The 11,910-nt window shown below is 38.0% G+C and overlaps 1 protein-coding gene across 1 annotated transcript in view; it reads left to right on the top strand.

Annotated features, from left to right (window-relative positions):
- Positions 1–11,910, top strand: part of ASAH2 (N-acylsphingosine amidohydrolase 2) — an 88,809-nt gene that overhangs the window by 66,816 nt on the left and 10,083 nt on the right. The window contains 6 exon segments of the mRNA XM_007944043.1: positions 1,269–1,293; positions 1,526–1,534; positions 1,741–1,880; positions 4,279–4,318; positions 5,307–5,402; positions 9,230–9,325. Of these exon segments, the coding sequence (XP_007942234.1) occupies positions 1,269–1,293; positions 1,526–1,534; positions 1,741–1,880; positions 4,279–4,318; positions 5,307–5,402; positions 9,230–9,325 (406 nt within the window).

The raw sequence follows: 11,910 nt of genomic DNA, 5'->3' as shown, positions 1-11,910 counted from the left end.
TTTTTTTTTTTTAGTGATTTTGAGTTTTATTCCACATTGTTCTCCTACTCTATCTAGGCTTTTCTACATAGATTCCCCTCTGAGTAGGACAGAGGTCGCCGGGCACCATCTAGTTCTTCTGGTCTCACAGTCATGTAGGCTGAAGATTGCATGGTGTACCAGTCCCTTGGAGTAATTATTTCCATGCATCTTTGTTTTTCTTCATTCTTCTTTGCTCTGGACGAGGAGAAACCCACTGTTGCATCTAGATAGCCACTTGTAAGCTTTTAAGATCCCAGTCACTACTTGCCAAAGTAGGATGTGGAACAACATTTTTGTATAGTATGTTATGCCAGTTGAGCTTGATATCCCCTGCAACCATGATCCCGAGCCCACAGGTCCAACTACTTGGTCCCTCTGGGTAGCTGGCTGTGGCCAAGAAGTCACTACAACTTTGTCCCTTGTCAGCTCTACTATATCCTTGGGAATTCTTACAGAACATACTAATACACTTGTGGAAGCATTGTCTGCCAATCCTACATATGGTCATGGGCACACTACCTCCTACATAGACAAACCTAATTTTTCACCTGTCCACCCATCTATCCACCCATATATCAATGTTTGCCTTCACTGACAATGCAGTACTTTATGTGCAAAAGGGTCCATCTTTGTTGTCTGTATCTCCCATGCACCTCTCTATGTCTTCCTCTTCCTCAATGCCACCGTGTTGATCACTCACATTTGGTACATTGCCCTTCCCTTCACCCAAATCAATACTTGTCTCTACCTGTGTAGCAGTGGAGTAACATTTATCTTATTCAAAATTCATTTATATTGATTCCAGGAAGGGACTCTACACATAATTCTCTGAAGGGGAGACTCTCTCTGGTTGTATAAAAAGAAACATTATTAACTAATGCAACCTTCTTTTAACATGTCTTTGGAACATGTGTTTTCACATTCTAAATGTTAAAAGATCATGCCAGGGTTCATAAAAGCATGGGTTGCCAAGATAGAAAATTATTTAAAATAGAATTTTTCCAATATTCAATTAAAATTTGTAGCAAAGAAGAAAGAGAGGAAAGGAAGGAATTGGAGGGGAAGGCTCTACACTGGTCTGAATTTGAGAAAGGATAGAGCCTTTTAGAGATATTTTGGAAAATAAGGCAAGACATAGGACCTGAAAATTTAAGTTTATATTAGAGAAAAAAGAGAAGTCCTTAAGTTAACTTATTCTAAATCTTGAAATTCTCATAAAAGACTCTTAATTTGTATAAAGAAAGCCATGACCGTTCTCTAGGAGAACCCTCGGTCTTCTGTGATTCTGTATGAAAAATCCACCCAAAACCTCGCTGATGAGAAAATCAATCCAAGTTAATGGGGCATTGACATTCGAGATTTACGTAATGAAGAAGACACAAGTATTCAGATGTGTTGTTGTTTTTGTTATGTGCTGTCAAGTCGGACCCGACTCATAGCAAGCCCTCCTTGGGTTCTGAGGCAGTATCACTACAGAAGTAGATTGCCCCATCTTCCTCCCGAGGAGTGGCTGGTGGGTTTGAACCTCCAGCCTTCTGGTTAGCAATCAAGTGCCTTAGGCACTATGCTACCAGAGCTCCCATAAGTATCCAGATAGAATGTTTAATATTGTACCATGAATTAGAAAGAAAATCTAGGATGAAAGACCAAAACCAGTACAAAATTTAAAACCCTTTAATAAAGGACTTTTTGTGACTATCATCTGTCTCTTAACTATAGAAAGAATAATATTCCTAACACCATTTTTGTGTTTTTGGTTCTCAGATGATAAGACCTCACCCTTGGCACCCAGAGATTGTTGATGTTCAGCTTATTACTCTTGGGTCTGTGGCAATAACTGCCATCCCTGGGGAGTTTACGTAAGTACTTTTTATTTTTTAGTTAAAAATATGTTTCTTGTGTGTGTTTCTGTTATAATCACTTTTCATCAGTGATTATAACAGATAATTCTCTATTGGCTCCTTTTTATCCTGCTGTACTAGGTTACCTAACAGAGACAAACATCCCTGTCTTCTTTTTTTGAGAGGACTGGAAAATGGATCTACCTACACCTATTACTGGGGGGGCAACTCAAGGCGTCGTGAAGCAAATGTGGAAACTTACCATCCTAAATTACAGTGTAATCTGTGAGAGTCGGAACCTGATGGGACTGCCTTGTTTTTCTGAGTCTTGCAAGTTTTCTGCCTTTGACAGGGTATAGTCTTACCACTTTTCTATTGCTTGTTTTAGTGGAAAATTCAGTTTTCTTTCTCTGACAGGTTTCCGTCTTACACAGTTCCCGGCTTTTGCAGGTTTGACTGTAAAATGATGCTGTGAATTATTATATCAGTAGAAAGACTTGAAGTAATATTGAAATGTAGGTGCTTGAAACAATTCGTTAAGGTATTAAAAAAAATATGGAGGGATGTTTTAAAGCTGCTCTCTATGCAATCTTTCCTATCTCATTAAATGACAGTTTTATATCTTTCCAATTGCTGAGGCCCTAAATCTTGAAGTCATACCTGAACCCTTTCTGTTTGTCCTTTCTCTGACTCACTCTGTCATCAAATTCTAGGCATTCTACCCAACACTTTCTATCACTTTCTCTCTGATCTAAGCCACAATTATCTCTCACCTAGATTATTGTAATACCTTGTATTTGGTTTCTTTGCTTTCCTCCTTGCCTTTCTATAATCTTTTCTCAATTACACAGCAACCAGAGTGTTCTGGTTCCCTAGTGCCACTCTGACAAGAAATATACCACAAATGGGATGGCCTTAACAAACAGGAGTTTATTCTTACAATTTGGAGGCTTTGAGTCCAAGTTGAAAGTACCAGGCTCTAGGGGTCCAGCTCTGCCTCCTGCTCCTGGCCCACTGGAGCTAGAGGCGTTTCTTCACTCAGACAGCTGCTGGCTGCTGAGGCTGCCAAGCCCAAGGTTGACAAATAAAATGGCACAGTCCTGATGTTACTAAACCACATGGCAGGTCATTAACGTAAGTCCAAGATTGGCAGAGCATGTCAGTCTGCTGAACAATGACATGGCTACATGCAGGGTCCAAGAGTGTCATAAGCTAGAGATCATTCCCCAAGACTTCTGCTTATATACAGGAAGCAGACTACGTTCCCTAAGGCAGCTGCTCAGCTGTTTGTGGTAGATCCCACCGTGGAGTTGATTGCCAGTCTCATCATGGGGAATAACTACCACCAGCTGCCCAGCCACTCAGCCAGGCCTAACCAAGTTGACACACAAACATAACTACCACACAGAGCAATCCATTTTAAAACACAAGTTAGATCATGTCACTATTCTGCTCAAAACCTTCTAATACTTCCACATCTCACTCTAGTTAATACTCAAACCTTTATAATATCCTATAAGACCCTACTTGATCTGCCTTCAGCAATCTCTCTGATTTAATACTCTACCTCTTACCTACCTTTGCTTTAGCTACCTTGGCCTCACTGCAGACTCTCCAAGTACGATCCTTTCTCAGGATCTCTGAACTTAGGATGCCATGTGCCTGGAACACTCTCCCTCTAGGTATCCTCATGGTGACTCTTTTATTCCTTCAATTCTCTGGTCAAATCTCACTTTAACAAAGATGCCAAATATAAGAGCCTTCATCTACCATCACAACAACCACATCACCACTACTGCCAATACTACCACCACCACCACCATTACCACTAAGATCATTGTCATGCCCTTTGATCCTTACCGTGTTATATTATTCTCCATAGCATTTATCATCACCTCACTTTTTTATTTGCTTATTGACTGTCTTCCCTCATTAGAATTACTAGCTTCACGTTGCTGAATCATTAGCACCTAGAAGTAGGCATAATACATGGTAAGTGCTCAGTGTTTGACTGAGTGAGTAAGTGAGTAAGTGAAATGGCCATTTCCTTATGGGAAGGAACAGTACACTGTTCCCGCCTCAGCTCTTATAACACAGAATGCAACTGATATACTTTGTTGAGTCAGTGAATGAAAAATGATTGTGATTTCTTTTTGCCAATGATATTCATTGATTCTGTTTCTCTTCTTTGTTTAGTTGACTTTTCAATTTAGAATTTGTTCTTAAATATATTTTGACATTAGGACAGTTAGGAAAAGAAGTTTAATTTTAGCTTTTCATGGTTGTTGAGTTCCTACATACTTGATTGTTGTTTAGTGAGCCAGTAACTTTTTGGCTTTCACTACGAAGCTTTCTGTATACTTCTAACACACTTCAAATAGGAAAACACTTAGATAATTCTGTTTTCTTAACTCAGGACCATGTCTGGACGAAGACTTCGGGAGGCTGTTCAAGCAGTAAGTTAAAAATGAAATACTAAATTTGAATTCCTAACTGTATTCATAGTTGATAAAAAGGAAAAAAAAATTACTGTGACTGTGATCTAGCATCTTTTAAATTTATCCTTCCTACGATGACTAGAAGGAGGCCTGGTGGCACAATGGTTAAGTGTGTGGCTACCAACAGAGAGGTTAAGTGTGTGGCTTCCAACAGAAAGGATTTCTTTTGTTTTTTGAAGATGATTAGAGTTTCATACATCTTGAAAATGATGGTTGGATTTTATGATGAAACAGTGTTGTGAAGATGGTGCAGGACAGGGCAGTGTTTATTTCTATTTACCTGGGGTAGCTATGAGTCAAAATGGACTCACAGCACCTAACAGTAACAACATGAAACACTGGTGTTATAGGGCCAAACTAAAACAATAAGTATATTGAAAATATTTCATTGGTATTTATGTATTAATAATTTAAAATGTTTAATGGTTTTGTAGATTAAATAGCAAGTAACTCTTACATACCTTAATATCTTAAATTCATGTAAACAATTTAAATAAAATGTATCACATATTGGGAATTCTGTGTTTTATCCTGACTTATGATTTTGTTTACATTCAGAGAAAGGATTCTTAAATGACATAATCAACAAATATCATATTATTTGGATCTGGAAATAACTACTCTACGTAACTAATCTCCACCAATAATCATTTTTAGGAAATGGATAAAATATTTGTATTTTAGTAAGAAGAAGATTCTACCTCTCCAATTGAAGTCATTAAGATGTTCATAGATCCATTGACTTACTGCATTATGGTACAGGATTATGGTTCTAACTTTTTATCAAGGAATCTTTTATCTTAAGTTTTTATCATTAGGAAGACTTTTGCTAAGAAAGACCTCTTACATGGATCATTTACACTTAAGATTATGCAGTAAGTGTAAGTTGAATGATAATATACCTTAAAATCAAGAATAATTTTATTGGGCTCTGCTTTCCCCCTAGGAATTTGCATCTTATGGGATGCAGAATATGACTGTTATTGTTTCAGGTTTATGTAATGTTTATACACATTACATTACCACCTATGAAGAATACCAGGTAAAGTACAACCTTCTCATCATTTAAATAAATTATACCCCAGTCAAGTTTACTGTGCCAAATGCAGATTTTCTTTCTAAATTTCCTGAATCATGTTTCTGTGAGATGATTTTGCCTTAGGGGAGATAAGAGGATGATAAGCCAGAGATTATATTTGGAGATTTCATGTTCATTATTTCCTAGGTCAAGTCAGAATTCTAGTTTCATTGACTTTCATCTTCTCTGAAATAAATTACTTTCTTAGGGGTATAGGTAATAAAGGAGCTTTGCTAGCACAATGCCTAAGGCATTTGCAAAAAGGGCAGGCAGGTGGCATCTTCTGACCTCCTCTAATTTCACAGGAGGAAGACAGAATTGCCATCAGCATCCCAAGGCCTGTTGCTATGAGGCCAAACATGCTGCCACCCTTCAGTCCTCTTACCACCCTTAACACCAAGCGTTCCTTCTGAGGCACCCATCAGCTCTTTGCTGGGTTTGATAATTCACTGCAGTAGCCATACAGAACTCACAGATTATGGAGTTTATTAGGGAAGCAACAGCCTACAATTCAAGTTCAGGAACATGCTCAGAATACAGTTCTTTGGTCAGGAGAGCCTCCCTTTTGTTGTGCCCTTAGACATGCCTCTTTGGCCCTTGACCTCTTGGCCTGGCATCTGCCTCTGTGGGTCAGGTAAGCCTGCCACTCTGCCTGTGCCTCTTGGTTCCACTGCCACTGTCTCTCCGCCAGGCATCTCTCTCTCAGCAATGTGTCTCTCTCTAAGCAGTGTGTCTCTCTCAGCCAGCAGTCAGATTCTTTCTGCCTCTAGCAGGGCTCATTTTGAGTCTGGCAGAGTGGCAAAACCAACCAATCCCAACATCAGAGTTTTATTCACCTGAGAGAGTGCTAACTTTCCCAGATTACTTCCTGCTGCTCCAGGAAATACCCCAGGTGGATGGCTGTAACAATCAGGAGTTTAAAAGCAGCTACTCAGTTACTTAGGGCAAATTCCACCACAGAGTTAATTGCTAGTCTCATTATAGGAAATAACTATTACCAGCTGCCCAGCCAAGATGACACATATTTGCATGGTTCCATCCAGTAATCCGGGGGGAGTTACAAAGACTATGGCTAGAAAAGCCGCACCATGTAATTCACTACACCACAGCATTTGACTGCTAACCAGAAGGTTGGAGGTTCAAACCCACCAGCCACTCTGTGGAAGGAAGATGGGGCAATCTACTTCCATAAAGATTTACCAGCTTGGAAAACCAATGGGTGTGACTATGATTTGGAATAGACTTGTTGGCAGTGGGTTTGGTATTTTGGGTATGTACTGAATGCACTAGCGAAGCATTTTGCTCATGTTCTCTTAAGTAGCACTAAAAATAGCCCTAAAGTTAGGTATTATTGTATCCATGATATTGTTTAAAAAACAGTGTCAAAGAGTTTAGGGCAGGCTGGTCACTAGTAATGTTTTTTGTTGTTATTTGTTTGTTTTAGAAATAGTCCAGAAAGTAGGCTAAATATTTTTTTAACAACAGGAGTGAAAACATGAAATCAATTCAAGATTCCCACGAGTAATGATCTCTGATATATCCACTACAGTCTACTCCTTGACAAATTCTCAGTAATACCAGTGGTGAGATTTACCCCACTGCTGTTGACTTCACTAAATTTCCTTGCCTGCTAAGGAATCCTGTTGAATAAAGGTTCTTAACTGAGATAAACTTAGGTGGGAAAAATTACATATTTTTTTTCCTACTAATATTTGACATTTAGTATTTCCCTCAATTTTAAATTTTGGCAACAAACTGCAGTAGCATTAGCAGTATCTCTTATTTTGACACCAATAGGAACCAGAAATATCTTCATAGCACACACAGTTATTGCAGATCTTGAAATACTGTTTATTCTCATCACTGTTTTAAAATCATAGTAGTTATTAGATCTGTAGCTAGATCTTGTTATTTAATAACATAATAAAAGTACGAGGAGCTCTGGTGGTGTAGTGGTTAAGGCTTTCTACTGCTGATCAAGAAGGTTGTTCGTTTGAACCCATGAGTAGCTCTGCTAGAGACAGATGAGGTAGTCTGCCTTCATAAAGATTTATAGCCTTGAAAACCCTGTGGGGCAGTTCTATTCTGTCTTATAGGGTCATTATGAATCAGAATCAACTCATTGGCAGTGGGTTTAATAAAAGTACACATATTACTAATTGCTATACAACAAAGTTTGTTTATTATAGTTTGATAAGTATATTTCAATCTAATTGTTTTCCTTTGTCAATCCCATGCATTTAGAAACATTATTCTGAGAAGGATCTAAAGGCCTAAACAGACTACCAAAGGAGTCTGTTACCAAAAAATGTTAGGAACACCTACTAGATTGTCTCTTGATCCAGGGACATGCTCCTGCAAGGATTACTATTCACTCATTTACTCATTTATTCAACAAGTAGGTGTTGTAATAGATGTCATGCTAGCCACTGAGCAGTGGGCATAACAGTAGTTAAGAATCTGTCCCTGCCCTAGAATTTGATGGCAGCTAACCAAAAGTTTGGTGGTTTGAACCCACCAGGAGAAGACAGAAGAAAGCAGATGATTGCATTCTGTGAAAGACATGCACAAGGTATATGAAACACAGAAAGATTATCAATCTAGATTGAGTATTTGGAGATGGCATTAGGCAGACCTGTGGGACAATGTAATATCTGTCTGAGTTCAGGCAAATAAAGTTAGGAAGATGTTCCATATAGAGGGAGTTACATATACAAAGGCCCAGAGGTACAAACTTAGCACAGTTAAAGGATCATAATTAGTTGAATACCATAGAGTAAGCTTGATGAGGATGATGAGGGCTAGAGGAGGAGGTAGGGTTTAGTTGATGGCATGACATGCTGTAGAGTTTTGACTCAATAAGGAATGTTTTGAGACACTACAGTAGGATTCAATGTAAGAAAATGTTATGATCAAATTTGTGGTTTAGATAGGCCACTAGGATAGCTGTACAGAAAACACACTGGAAGGGTAACTCGAGAGAGAGAACTAATTAAGAAGCTGCACTTATAATCTGGGAAGTAAAAGCAGTAGAGACAGAGGAAAATGGAAGAATTCAAGAGATTTTAAGGAGATAAAATGATAAGACTTAGAAATGTATAGGATGTAGGATGAGGGGTAAAGAGGAGTCTAAGGTGATTGCCACATGATCCTTGCTTGGGAGACTGGAAGGATGGGAGATAGGAAGAATGCTGCAGAGAAAAGCTGGAAAATCTGCAATAGGTTCCATTTTAGATCTGATGGATTGAGGTCCCTGTGGAACAACCAAAGACTTGGGGTTCAAGTAAAAGGAGTATAGTTAGCTCTGATCCATAGCAGCTGTAGGCTAAATGTGCTTCTCCAGATAGTACCATGAGCACTCAATTTATCCAGGAGTTACTAAGACTCTCTCTTTTCCATTTTTCCCCCCTTCTGTATGCCTTAGGAAAAAAAAATTTATATTTTAGGAGCGCTGGTGGTGCAGTGGTTAAGGCATTCTGCTGCTGACCAAAAAGGTTGGCAGTTTGACATACACTTAGGAGCTATTGCTGTCTTTAAGATCAAATAGAATGACAGCCCAAATGGAATAAGCTAAGAGAACCCACTGCCTTGAATAAGTAACTGATGGAGCCATTTAATCTGGCTGGTAAATGGAAATGCCTACTTTTCTTTGTCATAATTAACCTTGAATTATAGCAATTTTGAATTATGTAAGAGTTTCAAGTATCATCACTCACCTAACACGTGATACCTCTGTAAATTGTATTGGGATGTGCAGAACCAAATTCAACTCTCCCCTGCTCCTCCTGCAGGTTCAGAGGTATGAGGCAGCATCTACTATTTACGGTCCATATACTCTGTCTGCATACATCCAGCTCTTCAGAGGCCTTGCTAAGGCCATTGCTACGGTAATCAAATATTGTGTGTGTATATGTGTGTGTGTGTGTGTGTGTGTGTCTCAGGGATGGAGAGATGAGAAGGAAGCAAAAAAGACCCTTAACTTCAAGTGTTCAGTTCCTTTCAAAACTTTTATTTATTTTTTAAAATAATAATTATAAGTTATCTCTAAGAGATATTCAGTTAACATCCTTAGGTGTTGGCCTTTTTTTTTTTTTTTAATGATATTATCCTCATAAGCATCATAAGACATCCTACCCTCTCCCCCATTTTTCATATAAGCATATAGGCACATAAATCTTAAGAGGCCAGGATTACTGGAACTAGGAGTTGCACCAGAGTTCTCCAATTCTGGCAGATTCTCTCCAATCACTTCATGAGTAGAGCAACTCATTGATTCTAAGATACCAATTTTATAGTTATATCTGAAATTAAGATGTATTTTTCAACTGTGGAATTGTACAATTGTAATTACTAACATGTTTTTATTTTCTTGGTGGTTCAAATAATAATAATAGTTGTTGTAATCAGTGAAGTCTTATGCTTGGAATGCACGCTTTGCATCAACCTAAAATATTTACATATGTGAACGTTTACTTGACTTAAAGGAACTTCACTTATGGAAGTCTTCCATTTTGGATATAGTTATGAAGCTGCATTAAGATTAGTTAACAAGCAGCGTAATTAATTTAAAATAATAAATAGAACCTTATATACTAACAAGGAGCTCTGGTGGTGTAGTGGTTAAGGCATTTGGCTGCTAATCAAAAGGTTGGTGGTCCGCCGAACCCACCAGCTGCTCTGTAGAAGAAAGATGTGACAGTCTGCTTCTGCAAAGATTTACAGCATTGGAAACCCAATGAGAGTTGCTATGAGTTGGAATCGACTCCATGACAGTGAGTTTGGTTTTATACCAACAGCTCCAATAAAGGTTGTTAAACAATTACATAATAGCAAAGACTATAAAGCTCCTTTAAAGAGAGAACTTGAATATATTAGATTCAAACAAATGAAATTGCTGTTTCTGTAGGACAAAATAGTTAAATATTGGCAATTTCCTGTGTTTTAACATAATTAGTTGATGATCATGTGTTGGAAATTTTGGTTTAATGTATTTATTTACTTCTGGATATATTTCAATTACCTTATTATTGTTTTCCACTCAATTTTAGGACTGATACTATTTTTTTTTAAAGTAAAAATATATTTTTTATTATAAAAGCTATATCCACTTTAGATCATACAGAAAAGTATAAATCTTTAGCCCATCCTCAGAGATAACTACTGTTTAAGTATCATTACAGTTATAGGGTTGTAGTTCTTGTTGTGGAACTGCTGTTGTTATGTGCTGTCAAGTTAATCCAAGCACACAGTGGTCCTATAGGGTAGAGTAGAATTTCCCTGTAGGTTTCCTAGGCTATCATTTATACAGGAGCTCATCACCTGGTCCTTCCTCCTGTGGAGCAGCTGGTGGGTTTGAACCACTATACTTTTCGTTAGCAGCCAAGTGCTTAATCATTACATCACCAGGGCTCCTGCTCTGGAACTAGATTCTTCAAATTTTATGGTTATATTTAGTGAAGAAAAGTGTGATTCACTGGGAGAAAATTTATTTTACAAGCAATTACTTAGTTTTACATTTTAAGACTAGCTATGTGACCTTGAGAAAAATCAATGAGTATTTCCAAGTCTATTTTCTTATTTGAAAAATGGAAATGGTAATACATAGCTACCTTATACCTCTTGTTTACAATGTAAGGATTAAAGTGTATTAAATACACAAGAAGGGATATTTAAAATCTGAGATTAACATTTTGATAACAATTTTAAAGGTGATAAATTTTGTGGAAAACATTAAACCACTGAGGATATAGGCTAATGTAAAATTTTACATTAAAAATACATTATTATAATCTTTAATTAGCAGAGTGAAGGGTCCAGGAAAAAGACTTGGTATTGAGTCTTGGTTAGAGAGGCTTGACACATTTTTAAAATTAAAAGAAGAGTAACAATTTCATGTTATAAATGCTTGTGTTAGGGTGGGTTCTCTCGAGAAGCAAAACCAGCAAAGCTTAGAGAAAGAGAGAGAAAGAGAAATTTATCTTAGGAAAATGGCTCACACGCTTATAGAAGCTGGCAAGTCCCAAGTTCTTGGATCAAATGTCAAGCTGGAGGCTTTTCCCGACTCAGGCAGCTGCAGGGGCTGACAAGCGCAAGGTTGACAGGTAGTATACCAACTATTGTTGTTGTTGTTATGTGCCGTCAAGTCGGCCCCGACTCATAGCGACCCTTCCTTGGGTTTCCGAGGCAGTATCACTACGGAAGTAGATTGCCCCATCTTCCTTCCGAGGAGTTGCTGGTGGGATACCAGCTATTAGGAGCTCTGATAGCATAGTGCCTAAAGCACTTGACTGCTAGCCAGAAGGCTGGTGATTGAAACCCACCAGCCATACAGATTGGGAAAAAATATTTGGTAATAACATATCTGACAAGGGACTTATCTCTACAATTTATAGAACACTCCAATACCTCAATAACAAAAAGACAAACAATCCAATTAAAAAATGGGCAGAAGACATGAATAGACACTTCACCA

Source organism: Orycteropus afer, unplaced genomic scaffold (assembly GCF_000298275.1).
Source record: "Orycteropus afer afer isolate SDZICR_OR568_19922 unplaced genomic scaffold, OryAfe1.0 scaffold00118, whole genome shotgun sequence".
Lineage (NCBI taxonomy): Eukaryota > Metazoa > Chordata > Mammalia > Tubulidentata > Orycteropodidae > Orycteropus > Orycteropus afer.
The sequence above is the reverse complement of the archived record's forward strand: the minus strand, read 5'-3'. Positions and strand labels throughout refer to the sequence as shown.